The 26,191-nt window shown below is 45.7% G+C and overlaps 1 protein-coding gene across 1 annotated transcript in view; it reads left to right on the plus strand.

Annotated features, from left to right (window-relative positions):
• The window catches only part of snorc (secondary ossification center associated regulator of chondrocyte maturation), a 42,271-nt gene extending 36,234 nt beyond the window's left edge, over window positions 1–6,037 (plus strand). The window contains exon 3 of the mRNA XM_085989467.1: window positions 5,928–6,037. Coding sequence (XP_085845593.1) covers window positions 5,928–6,037 — 110 coding nt within the window. The remainder of the gene's footprint in view (window positions 1–5,927) is intronic.
• The last annotated feature ends 20,154 nt before the right edge of the window (window positions 6,038–26,191 follow it).

A 26,191-nucleotide genomic window follows, 5' to 3' on the forward strand; every position in this document is an offset into this window, starting at 1 on the left:
GCAGGGCTCCTCCGGAATGGTCCAGACAGCGGAACCGCTGCTTCAGCACGCCAATTGTGTGCTCCACAATGTTCCTCGTCGCCTGATGGCTCGCATTGTAGCGTTCTTCAGCAGGGGTGCTGGGCGAACGGAGCGGGATCATCAGCCACGGGCACAGAGGATAGCCCTTGTCCCCGAGAAGCCAGCCTCCTGGGTGAGCCAGGGCCTCGAAAAGGTCTGCAACAGAAGTCTGGCGCAGGATGAAGGCGTCATGGCTGCTGCCTGGGAACTGCGCATTCACTGCGAGGATCAGCTGTCAGTGGTCACAGACCAGCTGGACATTCAAGGAATGGAACCCCTTGCAGTTGCGGAACTCCTCCGGATTCAATACAGGCGCCCGCAAAGCCACGTGCGTGCAGTCAATGGCACCCTGCACCATGGGGAAGTCCGCTATTGCTGCGAAGCTCTCTGCGCACTCCCGCTGCTTGTCTGGGGTCATTGGGAAGGAGATGTACTGCCGCCTCCTTTTAAACAGGGCATCAGTCACTTGACGGATGCAGCAATGCACCGCAAACTGCGAGATGTTGGCTATGTCCCCAGTTGCGGCCTGAAAGGAGCTGCTTGCGTAGAAGTTTAGGGCAACAGTCATCTTCACAGCCACCGACAGAGATGTCCTGCATCTTATCTGAGGCTGCAGATCTGGCTGAAGCAGGTGGCACAGCTCAGTCACCACCTCCTTTCTAAAGCGCAGCCTTCTGATACACTGCTCCTCCGACATGTTCATGTAGGAAAACTGCTGTCGGAAAACCCTGGCAGCATAAGGTCTGGTGTGGCGACGTCTGTTGGCCCTCCTCCGTCTGGCCATGCCTGCCCCTCTCTCCCTGCATCTCTGTGCCCTTTCCAGATGATTCAGCAGCAGGACGTTCCCCTCCAATCCAGCCCCCATAATAAGTGTGCACAGAAAGTTTCCCCGTTTGAAATGCTCACCAACAGCAAGGTGATGGTCAGAAGGCTGAAGTTCTTCTGCCAGCGCTGGCTCAGTGGTAAAATGGCTCTCAGTGTGCAGCTCAGCAACTCTCTGTAACTCTCGAAGAAGTTGTACTCCAAAAATGGCTGCCGCTTTTATACCACAGCAGTCCCCTTTAAAGAACGTCACCCCAGCCCGACAGCAACTGGGGAACGTGCCAGGTAAGCTGTCCTTGTTAGCGCCAGGCGGAACGGAGGGGGGCGCCACTGAATTTCCGGTCCGGGGCGCCCAAAAGGCGTTGCACACTGAAATGACGTCATGATCTGCCTGCGCCCGTGAGCGGGCGCTAAGATTTGGCGCCGGCGCTAAATGTCCGCTCAATATGGGAAGAGGTGCATGGTTCGCTGCGCCCGGGCGCTAGTTAGTTACCGCCCCACTTCTTGGCCTCTTTAGGCACTAATGGGTGGCGCAACCAACTGAATTTCTCCCCCTGTATGCCTTCGTTTTCAATTTGATACCATCCTTTACTTCCTTAGTTAGCCATGGATGGTGCTCCCTTATCTTAAAATCTTTCTTTCTTACTGGAATATATTTTTGTTGAGAGTTATGAAATATCTCCTTAAATGTCCGCCACTGCATTTCAACTGTCTTGCCTTTTAATTTATTTTTCCAGTCCACTTTAGCCAGTTCTGCCCTCATGCCACTGTAATTGCCTTTGTTTAAAATCGGGATACTGGTTTGAGATGCAACTTTCTCACCCTCCAACTGAATTTGAAATTTAACCATGCTATGATCACTCTTTCCTAGAGGATCCTTTACTATGAGATCATTTATTAATTCTGTCTCATTACCTAGTACCAGATCCAAGATAGCCTGCTCCCTGGTTGGTTCCATTACATACTGTTCTAGGAAACCATCCCAGATGAGCTCTATGAACTCCTCCTCAAGGATACCATAGCCAATTTGACTTGTCCAATCAATATGGAAATTAAAATCTCCCATGATTATTACTGTATCTTTTTTGCAGGCCTCCATTATTTGTTGATTTATACTCTGTCCAACAGTATTGCTACTGTTTGGGGGCCTGTAGACTACGCCCACCAGAGACTTTTTCCCTTTATTATTTTTTATCTCCACCCAAAGCAATTCTACATCTTGATCTTCTGAGCCAATATCACTTCTCACCACTGCACTGATCCCATCCTTTACCAACAAAGCCACCCCACCTCCCTTTCCTTTCTGTCTATCCTTCCGAATTGTCAAATATCCTGGAATATTCAGTTCCCAGCCCTGGTCACCTTGCAACCATGTCTCTGTAATGGCGATCAGATCATACCCATTTGTATCTATTTGTGCCGTCAACTCATCTATCTTGTTACGAATGCTGCATGCATTCAGATATAGAGCTTTTAACTTTGTCATTTTACCATTCCTCCTTGTTTTGGCCCCATTTTCTGTTGCACTCTTATTTTTAAACATTCTGTCCCTTCCTGTCACTCTGGTTATTATTTCCCCCATCTCTATCCTGCTCTATTGCTTTCTCATTTCTCATTGACTTTTTAAATTCCCGCTCACCTGGATCCTCCCCCCACTATTTAGTTTAGAGCCCTCTCTACAGCCCTAGTTATTCAATTCGCCAGGACTCTAGCCCGCGCATGGTTCAAGTGAAGCCCGTCCACATGGAACAGCTCCCTCTTATCCCAGTACTGGTGCCAGTGCCCCACAAATCGAAACCCATTTCTCCCACACCAGTCTTTGAGCCACTCGTTCATTTCTCTGATCTTATTTACCCAATGCAAATTCGCTCGTGGCTCAGGTAGTAATCCAGAGATTATTACCTTTGTGGTTCTGCTTTTTAATTTAGCTCCTAGCTGCTCATACTCTCTCAGCAGAACCTCTTTCTTTGTCCTACCTATGTCATTGGTACCTATGTGGACCATGACAACTGGATCCTCCCCCTCCCACTCCAAGTTTCTCTCCAGCCCAGAGGAGATGTCCTTAACCCTGAAAGTCTAACCCACTGCAGCACTCAGTCCTGCAATTATTAACAAGATTATAAATGAGCTTGATTGGTGTCCGCATGTGATCAGCAGTTACAGAGACATACTCCTGTTTAAAATATTTCATGAACTGCCAATTCCATGTATATTTACAAGGGGTAACTTTACAAATTTGCATTTCTGCACTAATTTGTAAAATTACCTCTTTAATGGCAATAAGTTGAGATACAGATCTAGACTAACTAGTATAAAATTAGTAGAACACAATGGCCCATAATTTGCTGTCAAGATAACCTGAGCTTATTTAGGGTTAGGGTTAGGGTTATTTATGCACAAATGCTACAGCAACTTCAGATGAGGGCAGATGTGCAGTTAGCCAAGAGTATCCAAGTTGTGCTGTACCATCATTAGCTTTGCAAAAACGGCATCTCGCCACCTGCCTCACCATTGAAATGCATTGAACGGTGTGAAGTTACTGTATTTGCATGGTAGTGACAAACTAAACTCGCCATAGAAAGTTAAGTCTTGTCCATTTCAGTCTAAGCACCCTTTTAACAATGTGATAAATGTTAATTACTGCCAGTCAACCTCTCTGCCACCGAAAATTAACTATTACAAGTGTGGAGTCTCATTCCTTCAGGTTTTAATTGTTGTTGGAGATTTAAAAAATGTAAAGATTAAAACATTTTTTTAATACATTTCCTTTCTGTCTCTTTTTTCTTACTCTCACTCCAATCTTTCTTTTCTCCTCTTTATTTATCTGATTTGTTATTGAATTCACCCTCCTTCTCAGTCCTTGCACTGTTAATTTCACAATCCTTCAATCTGATTAGTTATGGAGATACACAGTTGCGTATCCTATGTATCCGGTCCCAGGCGCTGTTTCCCTTCGCTGCGATGTTATCAGCTTGCACTTTCAGCAGCTTGTCACGCAAAAATGTAAAAAACAAACACATGCAAGGGCAAGTCTAACCAATGGCAGATGCCGTTAGATTCACTCCTACAGCTAATTCTGGCCCATTATTTTTTGGAGTATTAACCGAGGCAGTTCTGGCGACTGAATGATTGTTTGAAATTAGTCTTAGTCCCGAATCATGATTAAATCATATAAATTAGTGATTGGCACACTAGAGAAAAATGATTGGTCTTTATCTTGATATGAGTAATAAAAATACGGCAATGTTTTACAAATCCCTTGATGCAATGGTGATGTTGAAGAGATGCCTGTTGGATAGTTAAAAGGGCATTCATTATCGTCATGAAAAATTGTTTTGTAAAGCTGTAATTATCTGATTCCAAATACGTATCATTACGATAGTAATCACACTGACGTGGCATGTTCCTTGTGAGTAATGTCATTGTCAAAATGATGCACATCTCTATTGCTCCCCTTCCCTTAGGGGAAAAATAGATGGCTACAAAGTTTTTCATAAAGACTCTACTTCTTGAAGTTGCAGTCGCTGAGATGGTTTAAGGTATTTTGTCAACTGAAATTGGGAAGGAGTTCCTTTAGGAACACCATGCAGAAGGGAAGAAAACAACCTGCCTGACTGGTCCTGCTCAAATCTTGCCTCTCACTGACTGATTGCAGAGCAGCATCGAAACATACATGGCCCAGGCCTCCAAGGTGGAGAATGCAACGTGTAATGAAACAGTTTGCAAATGGAATGCGTTGGGAGAAAGTAAATAGAAAACAGAATAAAAATTCCATGACTGATCAAAGCACAAATGTAATAATCCTCAAAGTCCTGCAGCTTTATCAAGATTATTGGGCCGTAAATTGCGGCCCCGACGAGTGCGTACGAGGTGCGCATGCGCCCGTAATGGCCGCACAAGTTCCGGGTTTAGGCATGTGCTGCACATGCGCTAAAACCTAGAACTGGCGATCTGATCATCCGCATCCCCAGGGAAAGGGCATCCACGGGCGGAGAGTTGGGCTTCTGCCAGAGAATGCCCGTGAAATTTTTACGTCTGGTAAAAGCAGGTGTAAGGCCTGCTTTACCAGTGTAAGAATTTTTAAAAACAGAAAAATAAAATGTTATCAATAATTTATGCATTTAAAAACTTGTAAGTTTATTTTTAGTCCCTTTTAAACATGTAAATATATTGATCAAAAAAGTTAATTTTTGTTTTAAATATTTAACTAAATGCCATTTTAATTATTTTTAAATGTGTGACTTTTTTTAAAATTTGAAGTGTAGAAGTATTATTGGGGGTATTCCATTCATACTTATGGGGTTTCCATACATACGGAATCCCTGTAAGCATAAATGGGGATCCCCCTTCTGTCATTTGTTGGACCAGCCCACGTGATCCTGCGGCCCTGGGGTATATGGGCCTCTACCCGTGGGTACCCAGAGAGGCCCAGAACCGCAAGTGTCCGTACCTCCCGGACCACCAGGGAGGCGCGGATGTTATTTGTGGATCGGAGGCATTTCTCCGCAGGAAGCCTCTGACCGCAAATTCAGGGCCATTATGTTATGTGTCAGCCGTGGCTCAGTGGGTAGCACTCAGAATCAGAGGGTTGTGGGTTCAAGCCCCACTTTAGAGATTTAAGCACAAAAATCTAGGCTGACACTCCAGTGCTGTACTGGGGGAGTGCTGCATTGTCAGAGTGCCGTCTTTTGGATGAGACGTTAAACCGATACCATATCTGCCCTCTCAACTGGGCGCAAAAGATTCCGTGACAGTATTTTGAAGAAAAGCAGGGAAATTATCCCCAGTGGCCTGGTCAATATTTATCTCTCAACCATCATCTAAAAACAAATGATCTGGTCATTATTACATTGCTGTTTGTGGGAGCTTGCTGTGCATAAATTGGCTGCTGAGTATCCAGCATTACAACAGTGACTACACTTCAAAAGTACTTCAAAAGTACTTCATTGGCTGTAAAGCACTTTGGGACGTCCTGAGGCTGTGAAAGGCGCTACATAAATGCATGTTCTTTCTTTTATACTGATACACTGATTTTTCTGTTGCAGGATCACTGGGACCTGGAGCAATATCTGCCATTGTAATTGCTGCTGTTCTTGGAGTGTCTGTATTGTTCAGCCTGGTCATAATCACCGTGAGAAAGCTGTCAGCGTCTTAGACTTAATAAATGATTAAAAATAGACACTGCCGTTACTTTATTGGCCTTTACTTCTCGTTTTATTAACTGAAATAACCCAATTGCTTTCAGAACATATTTCTTCATAGCTATATTTCTAACAGACAGTAATGAGCAGAAACGATGTGCTCATTATAGATTTTAGTACACAAAGGATCATTAGGTATGAGGGAAGCGCAGCACAAAAACAGGCACTCATTTATTAGAACCCAAAAGGAATGCAAATTTTTGAGTTCATTGTTATTATTAGATTACTATTTGATTTGTTAATAACGTTGTAATAATTTCCTTTACTGGTTGAGCCTCTGCTGCACAATAGCAGCTCCAGTGAGGCTGGATGAATTATGGATTTTACAGTTTTTTTCAGTCTGTTAGACATGCTTCCTTGGATCTATGTAATTAATTTATATTAGGTGTCTGCTATTCAATCCAATAGAGAGTTATAGAATCATAGAAATTTACAGCACAGAAGGAGGCCATTCGGCCCATCTTGTCCATGCCAGCTGACAAAGAGCTATCCACCCTAATCCCACTTTCCAGCACTTGGTCCGTTGCCTTGTAGGTTACGACACTTCAAGTGCATATCCAAGTACTTTTTAAATGTGATGAGGGTCTCTGCCTCTACCACCCTTTCAGGCAGTAAGTCCCAGACCCCCACCACCCTCTGGGTGAAAAAATTTATCCTCAAATCCCCACTAAACCTCCGACCAATTACTTTAAATCTATGCCCCCTGGTTATTGACCCTTCTGCTAAGGGAAATAGGTCCTTCCTATCCACTCTATCTAGGCCACTCATAATTTTATATACCTCAATTAGATTTCTCCTCAGCCTCCTCTGTTCCAAAGAAAACAACCCAAGCCTATCCAATCTTTCCTCATAGCTAAAATTCCCCATCCCAGGCAACATCCTCATAAATCTCCTCTACATCCCCTCTAGTGCAATCACAGCCTTCCTGTAATGTGGTGACCAGAACTGCACGCAGTGTTCCAGCTGTGGCCTAACCAGTGTTCTATACAGTTGAAGTATAACCTCCCTGCATACCCAAAGCTTTCTTTGGTGCTTAAATTATCTTTCTCTCCCCCCAGTAAAAAATAATCTTAATATAAAAGATAAGAGTCATCTGAGGTAGGGATTTGAAGGAGACAGAGGAATATGTTAAAGCAAGTTTATAATTTAATGCAACGCCATTTGATGGTGGTGGTTTTTGACAGTGTACTGGAAATTGTCTTGTACTTATAATTCTTCCCATGGTGGAGCCCTTATTTCAGAAAGAACGTTTGAAAGAAACTTAGAGATGATCTGGAGTACCTCCCTGAAACATTGGAAGATGGCTTAACATACAACATTTTTGCACACTTCCTGCTGACCAAGTCCAGAGTGCCGTTGATAAAATGGGAATAGGTTGGCTGATGAATATCTTGCTGTCAGAGGACTTCAAAAGAAAGATAGGAGAAAAAATGTCTGCAAAATAGAGGAAATAAAGGCAACAGCCATGCTAGTTATCCACTTTGGTGGCAAAAACAGGAAGGCAGATTATTATCTGAATGGCAATAGATTGGGAGAAGGGGAAGTGCAATGAGACCTGGGTGTACTTGTGCACCAGTTGCTGAAGGTAAGCATGCAGGTGCAGCAGGCGGTTAAGAAGGCAAATGGTATATTGGCCTTCATAGCGAAAGGATTCGAGTACAGGAGCAAGGATGTCTTGCTGCAGTTGTACAGGGCCTTGGTGAGACCACACCTTGAGTATTGTGTGCAGTTTTGGTCGCCTTATCTGAGGAAGGATGTTCTTGCCATGGAGGGAGTGCAGCAAAGATTCACCAGACTGATACCTGGGATGGCAGGAATGACGTATGAGGAGAGATTGGGTCGATTGGGCTTATAGTCGCTGGAGTTTAGAAGAATGAGAAGGGATCTCATTGAAACTTATAAAATTCTAACAGGACTAGACGCAGGAAGGATGTTCCCGATGGTGCGGGAGTCCAGAACCAGGGGTCACAGTCTAAAGATAAGGGGTAAGCCATTTAGGACAGCGATGAGGAGGAAGTTCTTCACCCAGAAAGTGGTGAACCTGTGGAATTCTCTGCCACAGAAGGCAGTTGAGGCCAATTCATTAAATATATTCAAGAAGGAATTAGATATATTTCTTAGGCTAAAGGGATCAAGGGATATGGGGAGAAAGCAGGGACAGGGTACTGAATTTGGATGATCAGCCATGATCTCATTAAATGGCGGAGCAAGCTCGAGGGGCCGAATAGCCCACTCCTGCTCCTATCTTCTATGTTTCTAGTGGGTATTCAACAAACCAAAATCTCTGTCCTGATCATGTGATTATCCAACCATGTGACTGGTAATTAGATGGTCCATGTGATCTCTTGGACTGGTTTCCACCGCCTGAGGGGGTCAGAGGAATTTTCCAGATTATTTTTACCCTTACTGGCTCTGGGTTTTCTCTGTTTCTTTTGCCTCTCCCCAGAGGTTACCTGTCTGTGGATGGGGATGGTGGGGGGGGGGGGGGGGGTTGGAGCGGGAATGCGGGCGCTGCGGGTGGTTGGAAATGTCTGGTCATGGTGCTTCAGCCATCTTTGAGTTTGGGGCAGCTTTGATGGACCATCTGGTCTTTCCCTGCTTGTCATTTTTATATGTTTGTAAATATTGTTACATATAATATGCAAGTGAACAGTAAAGACAGTGATTAAACACACAGATGTAATTGTCATGCCCTGTGATGTACTTTATAATTGACTATCTTATGCAGGGTTGAACTGTCATCGAACACGATAGTAAATGTTGACAAGCGTGACTTCCTTTCTGTGGTACTGTATAATTTCTTATGCAGTAATTAGTCAACGTGACTAATTTGGTTAAAGGGGGAAATCTGTTTTAAAACTGGATGGGAAGATTAATCAGAAGAGTCGCATTAACTTTGTTATCAGTATATCACATGCATCCTTCTTTTCGAGTAACTCAAAACTGAGGAACTCCTTACTGCCTGATTCTTCCCTTCCTTCTATAATATTCAAGCTTTTAAAACCCAGGCTTGGCACCATCTTATCACTACATCCTGATTTAGCTCCGCTACTCTCCTCTCCTAATCTTAATCCTGTTGGTGATCTGCACTATGGGACTTGGTCCTTTGCCCAAGTTTCTCAGTGATATTTGTACAAAGTGCGTTGTGTCATCGCATTGAGTATTTTACAAACAAAAAAGAATCTTTGCTAAACAATTTTAAATGACCTCAAAGGGCCTTGCCCCTTTGTAGTAATCTAATATCCAAATACTATAATGCCAATTTGTGTAGGTCTGTCCGATTTACAATGTCTACTGTCTAGACAGAGCTGGGGGGTCCCCCCATTAAAATGTTTCAGTTTTCTAGTAGAACACAGTCTTTACTGTGAAACTGTCGATCTGCTAATGAAAAGCATTCTTTACAGATACTACTGAGATTCAAACAACATGTCACAGGATATTCCCAGGTGAGATGTGCAGAGGTTCATATTGCAGTTGCATAATCTAAAATGCATTCTAACTCAACTTGCACAAGCTGAGTGGAATACTGTTAGGATTTTAACACTCCTCAAAAAAGTCTTTGGGATTGAAATTGTGCCTTGTGATATTAATAGAAAAAATAGTTGATGCATTCCTATGAAATGCTTTTGAACTACTTTAAAACAGCAACACAATTTTTTTTAATGGATTAAACTTTGTTAAATCAAAAGTTGACTCAATGACAAGGGGAGCATATTAAAAATTTATATATTCTTTCTGGGTCTTAGAATTTGGCCCCTTGTGAGCTAAATTTAACTTCATAGAAACATTTTAATGGTCTGGATTTTGCAGTAAGATTGATGGTGAGGCTATCAGTGCTCACTGTTATTAAAGAGTAAATTGGACAGCAACAATCTGGCGTCCGCACATGTGCAGTTAAATGCGGAAATCGGGAAGTTGCTGACCGATTTGCCCTGCTCTTCCATAAACTTCGCTACACCGATACCTCACCAAGAGACTCGGCATTCAAACACTCGAAGGGCTTGAAGTTGTTGTACTTACCCCCTAGATCCCCACTAAATGCACCAAAAAAGTTAGGGCTTGTCCATTCAAGTGTAAGTGGATTTTTAATGGAGTGGTAAGTCTTAATTACTGCCAAACAACCTCTCTGGCACCAAAAATTAAATTTTACAAGTGTGGAGTCTCATTCCTTCAGATTTTAATTAGTGTTGGAGATTGTTAAAAAAACTTAAATTAAAAAAATAACTTTTTTTTAACTTTTTCTTTCAGTCTCTTTTATCCCCCTCTTAATCCCATCTTACTTTCCCTCTCTCTTTATTTCGCTTTCTGTATATGATTTTACATTGAATTACATTGAACTGACACTTCCTGGTTTAGACCCTGCGGACTAGAAATTTAATTAAGGCAGAAAACGGGCGGTGCCACCGCAGGCCAAGCTTAACGGCCACCTGCAAAAAGAGCGCAGGCAGCACCGGCATTTTGGTGCTGCCTGCTGATTTAAATGAGCGCACTGCAGAAGCTTCCGTGCAACATGCTTTTTACGGCGGTAACATCACCAGCGGGCCGAAGGTCGGGTCTAAAGAATAGGTGGAGCGTTCTCGGCAATCACCTTATTAACAGTACATTTCCAAGTGAAAGATGGTTGAGGAGACGCGCAGTTGGTTTCCCTGTTCATACAGGTCCCAGATCCCCTGTAGTGGGATAACTGCCTGATAACTGCAAATTTCAGTGTAAAACCCCACAGAATTTCTGTGGCCAAGTGTAAGAGTAATGAACAGCGAGCGCTGTTTGTTCGGTGCCGATGGCAAAATCCGGGCCAATATAATTTACACCATCTATCTATCTATATCTATATCTATATATCTATATCTATATCTATATATATCTATCTATCTATCTATCTATCTATCTATCTATCTATCTATCTATCTATATCTTCTATATATATAATAATAATGTATCTATCTATCTATCTATATCTATATCTATCTATCTATCTATATCTATCTATATCTTCTATATCTATCTATTCTATCTATCTATCTATACTATTCTATCTATCTATCTATCTATCTATCTATCTTATCTATATATATAAAAGGATACTTCTGTCTGTCATTCCGTCTGTCTGTCTTGAATTAACTCGAAAGTTATAGAGCATACCTACACGTGCGTTACGTCGAAAGAAAGCTGACGATTCCAGAACCGTCCTAAGCGTATTTACGTTTCGGCTGGACAAAAATTGTGCCCGCGGTATCCAAAAAACGTTCAACATTCCGCTTATTATCCGCTCATTAGCATCGAGTGACGTCGAGGTCGACCAATCATACGGCGGGTTCCTGCCGCGTGCGGCCGGGCCCTCCTACGGTTGAGTGACGGGACGATTGACCAATCCTACGCTTCGGTGACCTGACGGTCCACCAATCGGTGCCTGTGTGGGCGGACCTTATCGTTCTGAACCAAGGTGAGTTGCCGCCATCTTGATTCCAAACTTTTCATTTCTTTTTCCCGCTTTCTGCGTCTTTAAAAAAAAAAGTTCCTTTTAAAACAGAAATTCTTTTTTAAAAAAGTTAATTAATTTCAGAAATTGTTTTAAAAAAAAGTTAATTACTTTCTAAATCTTTTATCTAATCTCATTAATTTTCCTACCTTTCCCCGTTTTTGCAGGTAGGCCTCTAAGTCTGGGCGTCTGTTGCCAGCCATGCTGGACCCTAGGCAATTGTTTTGTGGCAAGCTCCTCCCACCCCTCACCCCCCACCCCTTCGGTCTCCCCCATCACGTGATGGTTGACCAATCCTATGGCGTGTGTGGCCGGGGCCTGATGCTTAATAAGACGGAATAAATAAAAGTTACTTTAGTCTTCGCGAGCACTGGAGTGACTGCAGCAACTATTGCAACGTAAGTGAAGAGATAGAGAATAAATAATTCAGTTTTTATATCTTCTAACTTTATATCTTCTTTCCTTAAAAAACTTTCGGTTTTCAAAAGGCGAAAGTTTTTTAAGGAAAGAAGATATAAAGATAGAAGATATACAAAAGGTGAAAGTTTTTTAAGGAAAGAAGATATAAAGTTAGAAGATATACAAAAACCGAAAGTTTTTCACGAAAGAAGATATAAAGTTAGAAGATATACAAAAGCCGAAAGTTTTTAAGAAAAGAACATATAAAGTTAGAAGATTTCCGATTTTGTACCTTGCAGCTACTTTTTTTTTTAAAAGTAAAGAAATGTTGCAGTTTTTAATTAAGAATTTTTTTTTCCCGTGCTTCCAACCGACATGAGAAAATGGCCGCCGGCTTCTTCACGCACCTTCAAGGCTGGCCGCACCCGCCCTGAAGGCTGGCAGACAGCTTTTTTTTCTTTCTGCCCCCGCCCCCTATCCCCTCTCCTTGGTCCCCCCCCCTCTCAAGGGTTAACCCGGCAACCGGCTCTGGAGATCGGGAGGGGAGGAGGGTTACCCTGGCAACTGGGCCCGGCCATCTTTCATCCTGGCAGCAGTTCAATGCAGCGACACCACAGCGCCATATTTGATCCTGGCGGCACAGCAATTTCCTCGTGACACCATCTTTGATCATGGCGGAACTACAATGTGGGCCCAAACAGCGCCATCTTTAGTCTGGGCTGCCCGGTTTCTTCCTCCTTCCCTCTCTCCTTCCCCTCCCTCCCTCTCTGTCCACCCCCTCTCTCCCCTCCCTCTCTCTCCCCTCCCTCTCCCTCCCCCCCTCTCCCTGCCCCCCTTCCCTGACCCCCCTCTCCCTGCCCCCCTTCCCTGACCCCCCTCTCCCTTCCCCCCTCTTCCCTGCCCCCCTCTTCCCTGCCCCCCCCTCCCTTCCCCCCTCTCCCTCCCTCCCCCCCACTCTCTCTCCCTCCCCCCTCTCTCCCTCCCTCCCCCCTCTCTCCCTCCCTCCCCCCTCTCCCTCCCCCTCTCTCCCTCCCCCCTCCCCCCCTCCCCCCTCCCCCCTCCTCTCCCCCCTCCCCCTCCCCCTCCCTCCACCCCCCTCCCCCTCCTCTCCCCCTCCCCTCCCCCCTCCTCTCCCCCCTCCTCTCTGTGTGTTCTAGTTATTGTTAATAAGAATCACTGCACACAGACCACAAGAGTAAATTCAACAGGTCTTTACTAGTCGGAGGTCAGGCTGAATTGCCCAATAAATCATTACACAGCACTTATATACCGGTGTGGTCACCACCGGTATTACAGTATACAGCAGCCAAGATAAAGTAGTGCATCTCTTAAAATAGTTCTCTTAAAGGTGGAACGGTTACATACACCACAATCCTCCCTTTTTAGCTTAACAGTACATATTCCCCATTAACATAACATAATAACATATATACACAACTTCATGTAAAAACAGTTCACAGATTCAGTCTCTGAGGAGGCCTCCTGATCCGAGATGGATAACACCTTTCAGGGGTCTCTGGTTCTCGTTGCTGGGGTGACTCATCTAGTTGATCCCCTATGGATAGGACATCATCATCAGGTATATTCACTTCTGAGGTAGATGCTTCAGGTTCACTAACTTCCTCCACGGTTGTCTCTGTCGTAACCATGGGCTCGACCCTTGTTCTCGATCCCACCAGTTGGTCAGCATGACGTCGCATTACATTTTCACCAACATCTACCGTGTACATCAGGGGTCCTTGTCTGGCCCAAATTGTTCCAGATTGCCATTTCTCGTTTTTATAGTCCCTGGCTAACACCGGTTGTCCTATTTCAAAACTCTGAGTGGGCTTGTTATTGATATGCTGGAACTGTTTGTTTTTGACTTCCCTCCGCACATTTGGTTTTAACAAGTCCAACCTGGACTGCAACCTCCTGTTATAGAACATCATGGCAGGACTTTGGTTTGTTGTTGCATGGGTGGCGTTTCGATATGCCAGTAGGAAATTGTCCACCTTGTGTTGCAGTGGAATCTGATCTTCACTCATGGCCTTTATTGCCTTTTTGAACGTCTGTACAAACCTCTCGGCCAGCCCATTTGTAGCTGGATGATATGGGGCAGAGGTACAATGTTTCACCCCATTCTTCTTCAGGAATTTCTAGAATTCCTCTGACACGAACTGTGGTCCGTTGTCTGAACATATTTGCTCTGGCAATCCATTTCTTGCAAATATCGTTCTTAGCACCGCGATCGTCTTCTCTGAGGTAGTGGTAGTCATTTTAATCACTTCTGGCCATTTAGAATGGGCGTCCACCGCAATTAAAAACATGGAATCCATGAATGGACCAGCAAAGTCAATATGTACACGTTGCCATGGGGTTGAAGGCCATTCCCATGGATGCAGCGGTGCAATTGGAGGTGCATTTTGGACTTTTTGGCACCCTGAGCAGCTTTTCGTCAGATCCTCTATCTGTTGGTCGATACCCGGCCACCACACATAAGCCCTAGCAAGGCTTTTCATCTTGACTCCCCCCCAGATGACCTTCATGTAGTTCTTTTAGAACTCTCTCTCTTAGCTTAGGAGGGATAATCACCCTTGTTCCATACATCAATGTTCCCTGACAGATGGACAGCTGTTCTCGTCTTGCTGAGAATGCCGGTAACAGTGGATCACCATGGGCTGGCCATCCCTTTACTGTCAATTCGTAGACCCGGGACAGTGTCGGGCCATTCCTAGTCTCCCTTTCAATATTTGCATTGGTGACAGGTAAACATTCGATGATGGTCGAGTGAAATAACTCCACCGGGTCAACCGTCGGTGCCTCCTCCTCAGTAGGTAGTGGCAGGCGCGACAGCCCATCAGCATTACCATGCTGCTTTGTACCTTTGAATTCTATCTGATATTGATGTGCCCCTAGGAAAAGGGACCATCTCTGGAGCCTCTGTGCTGTCATCACCGAAACACCCTTCTTAGGGTTAAAAATGGATACCAACGGCTGGTGGTCTGTCAGCAGTGTAAACTTCTGGCCCTGCAGGTAATGATTAAACTTCTTTACTCCCCACACAAGGCTGAGAGCCTCCCTATCTATCTGAGCATAGTTGCGCTCAGCGGAGGTCAATGATCTGGATGCAAATGCGACTGGCCTTTCCAAGCCATTTGGCAACTTGTGTGAGTGTACTGCTCCAATACCATAAGGAGAAGCATCACAAGCTAAACGAATAGGTAGCGTTGGGTTGAAGTGAGCCAACACTTCCTCTGAGGTGATCAATGCCTTGCTTTTGCGAAAGGCCTTCTTACAGTCCTCGCTCCACTTCCATGGTACTTCATTCTGCAAAAGAGCGTTCAGCGGGTGCAGCACCGTGGATAGATTTGGCAGAAACTTATGGTAATAGTTAATCAACCCTAGGAACGACCTCAACTGGGATACATTTTCCGGAGCGGGAGCCTTCACAACAGCTTCGATCTTGTCAGGTGACTTGTGCAGCCCCTCCTGGTCAATGACATGACCACAGTACGAGATCCATTTCTGAAAGAACTCACATTTCTGGCGATTAACTCGAAGTCCATATTCCTTCAATCTGGTGAGCACCAGTTTCAAATTTGCAAGGTGTTCCTCATCGTCATCTCCTGTAATCAGGATATCGTCCAAGTAACATTGAGTGCTTGGAATTCCCTGTAATACCTGCTCCATGGCCCTCTACCAAATTGCTGGAGCCGAAGCCACTCCAAAAACCAGTCTATTATATCGATACAAGCCTCTGTGCGTGTTGATTGTGAGATACTGGCGCGACTCTTCCTCAACTTCCATCTGTAAGTACGCTTGCGCCAGGTCTATCTTGGTGAAGTGTTTCCCGCCAGACAATGAAGCAAAGATATCCTCAATCCGCGGAAGCGGATATTGCATCGTGTGAAGCACCGGATTAACCGTGATCTTGAAGTCTCCACAGATGCGGACCTTCCCCGGTTCCCGTGGCTTGTTACTCGATGAACGCTTCATGATGGGAACAATGGGCGTGTCCCACTCGCTCCAGTCCACCTTAGACAGTACTCCTGAACGTTCTAGCTCTTCCAGCTCAGCTTCCACAGCAGGTCGTATCGCATAAGGTACCGGTCTGGCTTTGAAAAATTTCGGGTTTGCATGTTCTGCAATCTTGATTTTTGCCGTAATTCCTCTCAGTGTTCCCAGTCCCTGTTGGAACACCTCTTTAGCCTCATCCAATATTCTGGACAATCGTTCAGGTTTGACATCTTTTTTCCCGGAATCTACCGTTATTGCTTTTAGGGAGTGCCAGTCTATATTTATTTTCCTGATCCACTCCCATCCCAGAAGTGGTGGACCTCCCTCAGGTAGTACATATAAGTCCATTCCTTGGTGTTCTTTGCCCTTGTGTACCACCTTGACTTTTATCTTTCCGATGGGGTATACTCTTTGCCCCGTGTATGTCTGCAATACTATCTCCGTATCCCGTAGGGGAATATGTGTGAATAACCTTTTGTAATCTTGCTTATTCATGACCGTCAACGCCGATCCGGTGTCCAATTCCATCTTCACTTGGACTCCTGCTATCTGAAGTGTGACCCAGATAGTTTGTAGGTCAGCTTCCTTACTCACATTGTGAATTCTCAGACTACCCAGTTCCTTGCTGTTGGAGTCTGAATCCGAATTCTGTTCATCCGAACTCTTCTCAGCCACCTTATGTACCTTTCTGCACTTTTCCTGCGGTGACTTTTTGTTGCTGGTCTTCTTTCCTGACCGGCATACTTTAGCTATGTGACCAAGCTTGCCACATTTTCTACATTCCTGATTTTTAAACCAGCATTGGTTCTGATCGTGTGTTGTCTTTCCACAACGATAACATTTCGCTGTACCCAAAGCCATTTGATCTACGCTGAGTACCGCTGCCTTCAGCTGCATTTCCGCAGTGCCTCTCGCTGCGGCTTTGTGCAATGCTGCAATAGTGACAGCCTTATCAAATGTAAGATCATTCTCTTCAAGCAGCCGCTTTTGTGTTCCTTCTTTCGACAATCCACACACGAATTTGTCTCTCAGTGCCTCTGTCAGTCTTTCCCCAAACTGACAGTATTTCGCTAGCTTACGCAGTTCAATTAAATACTCCGCGTTGCTTTCCTCTTTCAGTTGCGTTCTCGCATAAAATTTAAATCGTTCCGCTAACATCAGCGGTGTGGGGTTCAAATGATTTCTCAGGACAGCAACAATATTAGCGAAAGCCTGATCTGCCGGTTTAGCTGGTGATAGAAGATGCTTCAATAGCCCGTATGTCTTCGCACCCATTGAGTTTAGTAAGGTTTGTGCTTTATCTTCATCTGATATTTTATTTGCCTTACAATAAATCTCTATGCGTTCTACATACGTGGCCCAATCTTCAACATCGGGATCAAAATCGTTGATGTTACCACGCTTAGGCATCCTCGCAATCTTCTTGAGAAACAAAAAGAAATTTTTCTTCTATTTTTTTTTTCAAAATGGCGGTTTCCCGCGCTTGTCTTCTTCCCCCGCCTACGAAAATGGCAGCTTCCCGCGTTTGCCTTTCTCCCCCGCTGGCTGTAATGGCGATTGCTGTATTGCTGCGTTCGCCCTCCCCAGCGGTTCTCAAATCGTGCCTCCCAGCCCCTCTTGCAGTCCGGTCCTTTCCCCCGGCTGCGGCTGAGTTCTCCGTGGTTTTTTTATTTTATTTTATCCCGCGCCTCGCAGCCTCGGTAGCTGCCTGGCCTTTTTCCCCAGTCGCGGTCGAGCTCTCTCTCGACGCTGTTGCGTCTCCCAGCCCGCTTGCAGCCCGGTCTTTTACACCGGCTGCGTTTGCATTCACCGCGGCTCCCGTGCCTTACGCTGCCCCAGTCTCAGCGCCTCTGGCCCCGACTTCTGTCCGGCTCTTTTCCCCGGCCGTGGTCGAGTTCTCCGCCCTTACATCCTCCGTTTTTCCCTCCCCTACTTCACAGCCAACGTGGCCGACTTGCTGCTCGTCGCTGATCGGCTTACCCACCACCGTGATAGAAGGGATGATCACTGCCTGTTGCTGATGGAAGGCTTCGTGTCAGGATTCTTCCTTGCTCTTCAGACCCGAGTTTTTTCTCAGCAGAATGATGAGGGCGGATGCCTCTTCGCGACGCCCATTAAACTGCCTTGGATATATCTCTGCCGCAGGGTAAGATCGTCATCGTCGCCACTGTTAAGTCTGTGTGTTCTAGTTATTGTTAATAAGAATCACTGCACACAGACCACAAGAGTAAATTCAACAGGTCTTTACTAGCCCAATAAATCATTACACAGCACTTATATACCGGTGTGGTCACCACCGGTATTAGAGTATACAGCAGCCAAGATAAAGTAGTGCATCTCTTAAAATAGTTCTCTTAAAGGTGGAACGGTTACATACACCACACTCTCCCCCCTCCCCCCTCCCCCCTCCGCCTCCCCCTCCTCTCTCCCCCTCCCCCCTCCCCTCCTCTCCCGCCCTCCCTCCCCCCTCCCCCTCTCCCCCTTCCCCCCTCCCTCTCCCCCTCCCCCTCCCCCCTCCCCTTCCCCCCTCCCCCTTTCCCCCCTTCTCCTTCCCCCCCTCCCCCCTCCCTCCTCCTCCCCCCCTCCCCCCTCCCTCCTCCCCCCTCCTCCCCCTTCCCCCCAGTCGCTCTCTCTCTCCTCCCAGTCGCTCTCTCTCTTCCCCCCATCGCTCTCTCTCTTCCCCCCAGTCGCTCTCTTTCTTCCCCCCCCAGTCGCTCTCTGTCTTCCCCCCCAGTCGCTCTCTCAATTCAATTCAATTCAATTCAATACAAATCGCTTTATTGGCATGAGAAATTACATCTTATGTTGCCAAAGCATCAAAAAACATTCATGTTTGTACACAAAAATACAGCTCTATCCATACAGTGTATAAACAGATATATCCCTGAGTGTACAAATATATTTTCATATAATTTATATATACTCTTTTCTTATATTTAGTGGTTGTCCCTCTGTTTATGGCAAGCTGTAACATAGTGTGCCGCTAGTGTTACACAATTTCTCTCTTCCCCTAGTAGGTATGGGAGTTTTTGGTCGTCATTCAAATTTCTGAATTCCGGGCATATTTTTGTGAATTTTGGGTAGAAATTCTCCCTTATTCCCTGATATTTTCTACAAGCTGTGAGGAAGTGCATCTCTGTCTCCACCACTCCCTGACTGCAGTGAGAGCATATCCTGTCCTCTCTTGGTAGCCGGGTCTGCCTGTGTCTACATTTTTCGATCGCCAGGCTATATTCACTAAGTCTGTACATTGTCAAGGTTTTTCTCAGTTTGCTATCCTTTACCATGGTCAGGTAATCAGCCATGTTGTATTGTCTGTTTAGGGCCAAGTAGCAATTGAGTTTGTTTTGGGTTTTTGTTGTTTCTGCCCAATATGACAGATATTTTTCCTTTTGCTTAGTGACGATTGTGTTGGGTCGAATTCTTTGTGTTATGCTGTCACTGTCCTGGGGCTGGTTATTGTTAGTAGTGTTAGCAGTTACTTCACTGAGTCCCAGGACTAGTTGACTGAGGGTATTCTTCTTTATGGTCCTCTCTTGGCATTTCAGGGCTTCGTAATGATAGCATTGGGGGTTGCTCATTTCTAGGTGTTTCCAAAATTTGGTGGCTCTTTTTTGGATAGTGATTATTAATGGATATTGGCCTAGTTCTGCCCTGCATGCATTGTTTACGGTTTTACTTTGAGTCCGGAGGATACTTTTACAGAATTCTGCATGTAGGATCTCAATTGGGTGTTTGTCCCATTTTGCAAATTCTTGTTGTGTTAGCGGTCCCCACACTTCACTGCCATAGAGTGCAATTGGTTCAATTACTGATTTTAAAATTTTGAGCCAAATGCTAATTGGGATTTCTATTTGGATTGATTTTTTAATGGCATAGAAAGCCCTTCTTGCTTTCTCTTTCAGTTCATTCACAGCCAGTTTGAAATTTCCTGCAGAGCTGATTTTTAAGCCCAAGTATGTGTAGTTAGTGGTTTGTTCAATTTTGGTTGTTCCTAGTGTGAAATTTATTTTGGGTCCCTGATGTCTGGATCTTTGCTGGAACACAAGGACTTTGGTTTTTTGGGGATTTATTGTCAGGGCCCAAGTCTGGCAGTACGACTCCAGCAGATCCAGGTTCTGCTGTAGACCCTCCTTAGTTGGTGACAGCAGAACCAGGTCGTCTGCATAGAGGAGGAATTTAACCTTGGATTCATATAGGGTGAGGCCGGGTGCTGTAGATTGTTCAAGTAGTTTTGCCAATTCATTTATGTAAATATTAAAGAGTGTCGGTGAGATTGGCGAGCCCTGCGTCACCCCCCGCCCCTGTGGGAAGTATTTTGTTTGTTTGTCTCCAATTTTTACTGCACATTTGTTGTTTGTATACATTGATTTAATTACATCATATGTTTTCCCCCCTACCCCGCTTTCGATAAGTTTCAGGAATAAACCATCGTGCCAGATGGAATCGAAAGCCTTCTGGAAATCTATAAAGCATGCGTAGATTTTGCTTTTGTTTTGATGAACGTGTTTGTCAATTAGGGTCTGTAGGGTGAAGATATGATCTGATGTTCTATAGTTTGGCAGGAATCCAACTTGGCTTTTACTCAAGACATTGTGCTCCTCAAGGAAGTTTATAAGTCTTTTGTTTATGATACTACAGAATACCTTCCCCAGGTTACTGTTTACACAGATGCCTCGATAGTTATTTGGGTCGACTTTGTCCCCACTTTTGTATATGGGTGTTACGAGTCCTTTGTTCCAGATATCAGGGAAGTAACCGACACTCAGAACCAAGTTGAAGAGTTTTAGGATAGCCAGTTTCATTTTATCGTCTGTGTGTTTAATCATCTCGCTTAGTATGCCGTTTGCCCCGCAAGCTTTTCCTGGTCGCAGGTCCTTAAGTTTTTCAAAAAGTTCTTTTTCTGTTATTATGGAGTCTAGCGGGTTTTGGTTAACTTTTATGGCCATTTTGAGCTTTTCCAGTTTTTTGCATATTTGGTGTTGCTCTGGCCTTAGTGTGTTTTACTGGTATAATTTTTCAAAGTGGTTTTCCCATGTGTCTCCATTTTGAATGGCCAATTCATCGTGTTGTTTTTTGTGTAATGTATTCCAGTTGTCCCAGAAACAATTGGAATCAATGGATTCCTCAATGGAGCTGAGTGTATTCTTAATATATTGCTCTTTTTTGGTTCTGAGTGTGTTTCTGTATTGTGTTAGTGTCTGACAATAAGTAAGGCGTAATTCCTCGTTTTCTGGATGTCTGTGTTTTTGGTTTGATATTTTTCTAAGTTTTTTCCTCATGTTATGGCAATCTGGGTCAAACCATTTTTCATAGTTTTTTGTTTTGGGTTTGTTCTTGCGAGCTTTCAATTTTGACCTTGTTGCCAAATTATCAAAAATATTGTTTAGATTATTCACGCCTTCTTTATTGTGAGTGTATATGTTATCCAGAAAGGTGTCCAAGAGAGCTTGAGTTGATTCATTGCTAATTGCTTTCTGGTATTTTTCCGTGTCGTTTTTGGCCCATCTGTACGATTTTTTGGTGTTGTACAGCTTACTGGGTTGTGCTTCTGTGTTGTTTGTTTCTGTCTTTTTAAGATACATAGTAATTTGACTGTGATCTGACAGTGTTGTTTGTGGTTTGACTGTGAATGCTCTGAAAGAGGATGGGTCCAAATCCGTAATCATATAGTCTATGGTGCTGCAGCCAAGAGGTGAGCAATAGGTCGATCTTCCTAGGAGGTCTCCCATGAACCTACCATTGACAATGTACAGACCCAGGCTTCGACAGAGCTGCAGGAGCTGTTTTCCATTAGTATTTGTCTGTTTGTCGCAGTTATGCCTGTATGGATGGGAAGGGATATTGAAGTGGTTATTCCCGAATATGTAATTGTTTCCCTGATTATTGGTGAAGTCTGGTTCTTCGCCAGTTCTTGAATTGAGGTCACCACAGATCAACATGTTCCCCTGGGCCTGGAATTGGGTAATCTCCCTCTCAATGTTGGAGAAGGTGTCCTCTTTAAAGTACGGGGATTCCATTGGGGGGGATATAGAGTGCGCAAATGAAAACATCTTGAGTGTTAGAGATAATCCCCCCCTCAATTTTGAGCCACATGTGGTTTTCGCCCTTTCTTATAAATTTGATGCAATTCTTAAGCTCTGTTTTAAACCAAATCAGTATGCCTCCAGAGTCTCTGCCTTGGGTTACTCCTGGCAATTTATTGGAGGGGACCACCAGCTCTGTGTACCCTTGGGGACGGCCAGTGTGTCCTTCTCCTCTATACCAAGTTTCCTGTAAAATGATAATATCCAGATCTTTAGTTTCATCTATGAACTCTGGGGTCCTACTCTTCACGTCGAGAACCGAAAAGCGTAGACCTTGGATATTCCAGGTCGAAATATATAAGGATTTCATGTTAAGTTTGATCTTTTACTATGATAGTTTAAAAGAATGATATGTGTTTGTTGTGTCTGAATGGGGGAAAAAAAGATCATCTCAATTGTCTATAAATGCTAATACTATTTGGTTACAACTCTTTCTAGTAATTAGTCCTTAAATTTTTTTTTTCATTTTCTGATCATAAGGCGGAAGTAGATGATGCTGCACGTCTGCCTAGTGTCTCTTAATGGATTGTCTCTGCCTGAGGTATTGCGTACGCCCTGTGCATCTCTCCCTCTGTCTGGCTGGGGGCGGTCCTGTTCCCCTGAAGGACAGGAGTGGTGCAGGTCTGATATTGTTGTTGTGCATGGGGATCCTCTCTGGTCCCGGTTGGTGTGGTGGTGGTCTCTGTAGTAGTCCTGGTATGTACCCCGCTGATCTCTGGTGGTCAGGGGGGGTCCTCTTGGAGTCTGGGTATGGACCCGGTTAAAAGCGACATCCTTCAGGGCTTTAGCAAAGATCGGTATTTGTTTCCTGTGGATATGGACGCGGTCATGAAGACATTCCACATCGAGGGTGGGGTGTTGGGCCAGGTGCACGTTGTGTTTTAATTCACAGTCTCTTGCTATGCTGGCATTTATCTCACGAATTGTTTTGTTGTTAAAGTCTGTTCTCGGCAATATTGTGGAAACAGTGATTCTAGTGTTTGGGAATGTATTGCTTGCCTTCTCAATCACTGCTCTGAACGATGTTGCTACCCCTTTCTGCTGGGCCTTTAGGTCATTTGTGCCAGTGTGTATTATTATGTGTTGGGGGGAGCCTAATCGGGTTTTGGTCAGCCATTCCAGGGCTCTGTCTGTTGTTGGGCACCGGATCTTTTTTACTATATGTCTAGGGAAGAGCTTTTTCTCCCATAGAAATTTCCCATTTGAGTCTACGAGTATTACGATGTCAGCCTTGTTGGTGTTTACTGTCTGGTGGCTTTCGCCTGGACTCATAGGGTGTGTGTTGGACTGGGGTGGTTGTGTCTGGTGTGTGCGCTCCTCTTGTGAGCGGCTCGCTTGTGGTTCCACAGTGGTGGGGGAAGACTGAGCTTCAGTATGCTGGTCGGTCTGTGTGGCACCCCTTGTATTGTGTGTCTGCTGCTGTTGTTCAGTGTGGGAGTGCAGCTGTTCAGTCGGGCTCTGTATTGTCTTATCTCTAGCCTCTGGCTGCTGGTCTAATGGTGCTATCTCTCGTCTATGGCTCTCTTTGTTTTTCTGCAGCTCTTTCACCTGATTCCCAAGTAGATTCAGCTCTCTCCTGTATTTCTCCCTCTCTTGCTTTTGTTCATGTTTCAGTTTAAGGACCTCCTCTCTAAGTTTAACCAGCTCTGTCTCCAACTGGTTAAATTTATCCTTTAGTTGTATCTGGCTGTGTGATCCCGGGGTGTGTGTCCGGTCGGCGCTGGAGGGCTCACTCACTTCCTGGCTAGGCTGCTCTTCTCTTGGTGAGCTGGAAGTGGTAGGGGGAGTATGTGTGGCTTCCTCCCTGGTAATTACGCTGGGGTTGGTTAGCTGTACCATGTGGCTGTGGGGCCCCGGGGTGAGTGTCTGGTTAGAACTGTGTGGCTCGTTCACCTCCTGACCAGGCTGATTTACTCCTGGTGAGTTGTCAATGGTGGGGGGCGTGTGAGTCGCTTTTCCCCTGTTAGCCACTCTGGGGCTGTTCCTTCCCCTCTCAGTTATTTCTTTCAGTGTCTTGAAGGCCGTTTCAAAGTCGTCGAGGTTGCCTTGCACCAATTTTGTTCCATTATCGTACATGTTGACAGTCGTGGTTGCACTGTCCGGGTCCCCTGGTTTCTTAATTTTCAGTTTGGACCCATTAGCGGTTCTTTCCTGCTTAACCCTGGTATAGTGTGATTTTATTGCTGTGATCCAAGCCGCTGACTGATCTGAGTAAAAAATGAGATTACACTTTTTCCCAGTGCTGTACCAGTCAGCAAACAGAGTTTCTGTTTTTTCTCTCAGCTGGTGTTGCTTGAGCGATTTTTTTAGCATTTTTTTTGGTGTTGGGGGGAATCTGGAAGAGGTTGCTCTCAGTGTGCCTCGGGAGCTGCTGTGGCTCCTCCGATTCGCTCATTTTTAGTATTGTTGAGGTAGAAATTATTGTTGACCTTAGAATATGCTTTTCTGGGGCCCCGGGTTTGGTGTTTCCCTCTCCCGGCTCGCGAACTTTCCCAGGCCCCGGACTCGCTCGCTCTCCAGGCCCCGTACTCACTGTCCTGGTCTGCGTCTGGGATTTGCTGTTTCCCGGTATCTCCCGGCTGCTCCCCTCCCCCTCAGAGGTCTCTGAGCCTCTGTCTTGGCCCGGCTCCTCGGGCCTTTCCCTGGCTTCAGGCTCCCTCCCCAGGACCCGTACTCACTGTCTGCGTCTGGGAGCCGCTGCCTCACGGTGCCTTCGGGCTGCTCCCCTCTCCCTCAGAGGTCTCCAGACCTCTGTCTCGGCCCGGCTCCTCTGGCCTTTCCCTGGTTTACGGTATGTGTTCCGGCCGCCGTTCAGGACTTGCGCTCCGACCTCCGTTCTGGCCCCGTGCGACCTCTGTTGAGGAGTCGCGCTCCGGTTGTTGCTTTGGCCCCGTGCGGCCGCTGTTCAGACCTCGCGCTCCGGTTGTTGCTTTGGCCCCGTGCGGCCTCTGTTGAGGAGTCTCGCTGTCCGGCCTCCGTTCTGGCCCCGTGCGGCCTCCGTTCGGATTCTTCCCTGGTCTGTATATTCCTCTCCTTCTGTCTTTTTGCTTTGGCTTTTCTTTCTGTTTTCTACTTTCCTCTGGTTTTTTTTTTGGGGTCCAGTCTTTGGCGCTCTTTTTTTTTGCAGGCTTTTTCTTCTTTTCTTTCTGTGCTTAAACTAAGTTAAACTAACCTTAAACTTAAACTAGATTAAACTAAACTAAACTGAACTAACTTAGCTAGAATTTATACTTCTTAAAACTTGAAATATAACTTTTTTTCCCCCTTTAAACACTAAAAAACATTAAAACTCAGCAGCTCATCTTTCGTGCGACCTCCCTCTAGTGGACCCCAACTCCCTCCCATTCCCTTCTCCCCCTCCCCTCCCCCCCTCCATTTCCCCCCTCCCCTCCCCCCCATTCCCCCCCACCCCTTTCCCCCCTCCCCCGCCCCTCCCCCCTTCCCCTCCCCCCTCCCCTTCCCCCCTCCCCTCCCCCCCACCCCCAGCCCCCCTCCCCTACCCCCCACACCCACCCACTCCCCTCCCCCCCACCCCCCTCCCCCCATCCCACCCCCACCCCTCCCCGTACCTCCCCTCCCCCCTCCCTCCTCCCCCCACCCAACCTCCTACCCCCTCCGCCCCTTCCCCCACCCCCCCTCCCCCTCCCCCCCAGTCGCGCTCTCTCTTCCCCCCAGTCGCTCTCTCTCGCGCTCTTCCAATAAGAACATGCCCTCAAAAAAGCCTCGGCACCGCCGGGCACTCCAGCTAGTATCTATATATATAAAGTGGTTCTTCTGTCTGTCATTCGCCTGTCTGTCTGTCTGTCTGTATTGAATAAACTCGAAAGTTATAGAGCGTACCTACACGTGTGTTACATCGTTAGAAAGCTTACGATTCCAGAACCGTCATAAGCATATTTACGTTTTGGCGAGACAAAAATTGCGCCCGCGGTATCCAAAAAACGTTCAACATTCCGCTCATTAGCAATAGAGTGACGTCGAGGTCGACCAATCGTACGGCGGGTTCCTGGTGCGTGCGGGCCCTCCTACAGTCGAGTGACGGGACGATTGACCAATCCTACGCTTCGGCGACATGACGGTCCACGAATCGGTGCGTGTGTGGGCGGGCCTTATCATTCTGAACCAAGGTGAGTCGCTGCCATCTT

The sequence above is a fragment of the Somniosus microcephalus genome, chromosome 6, assembly GCF_052327205.1.
Source record: "Somniosus microcephalus isolate GS21.2 chromosome 6, FLI_Smic_1.0, whole genome shotgun sequence".
Taxonomy (NCBI): domain Eukaryota; kingdom Metazoa; phylum Chordata; class Chondrichthyes; order Squaliformes; family Somniosidae; genus Somniosus; species Somniosus microcephalus.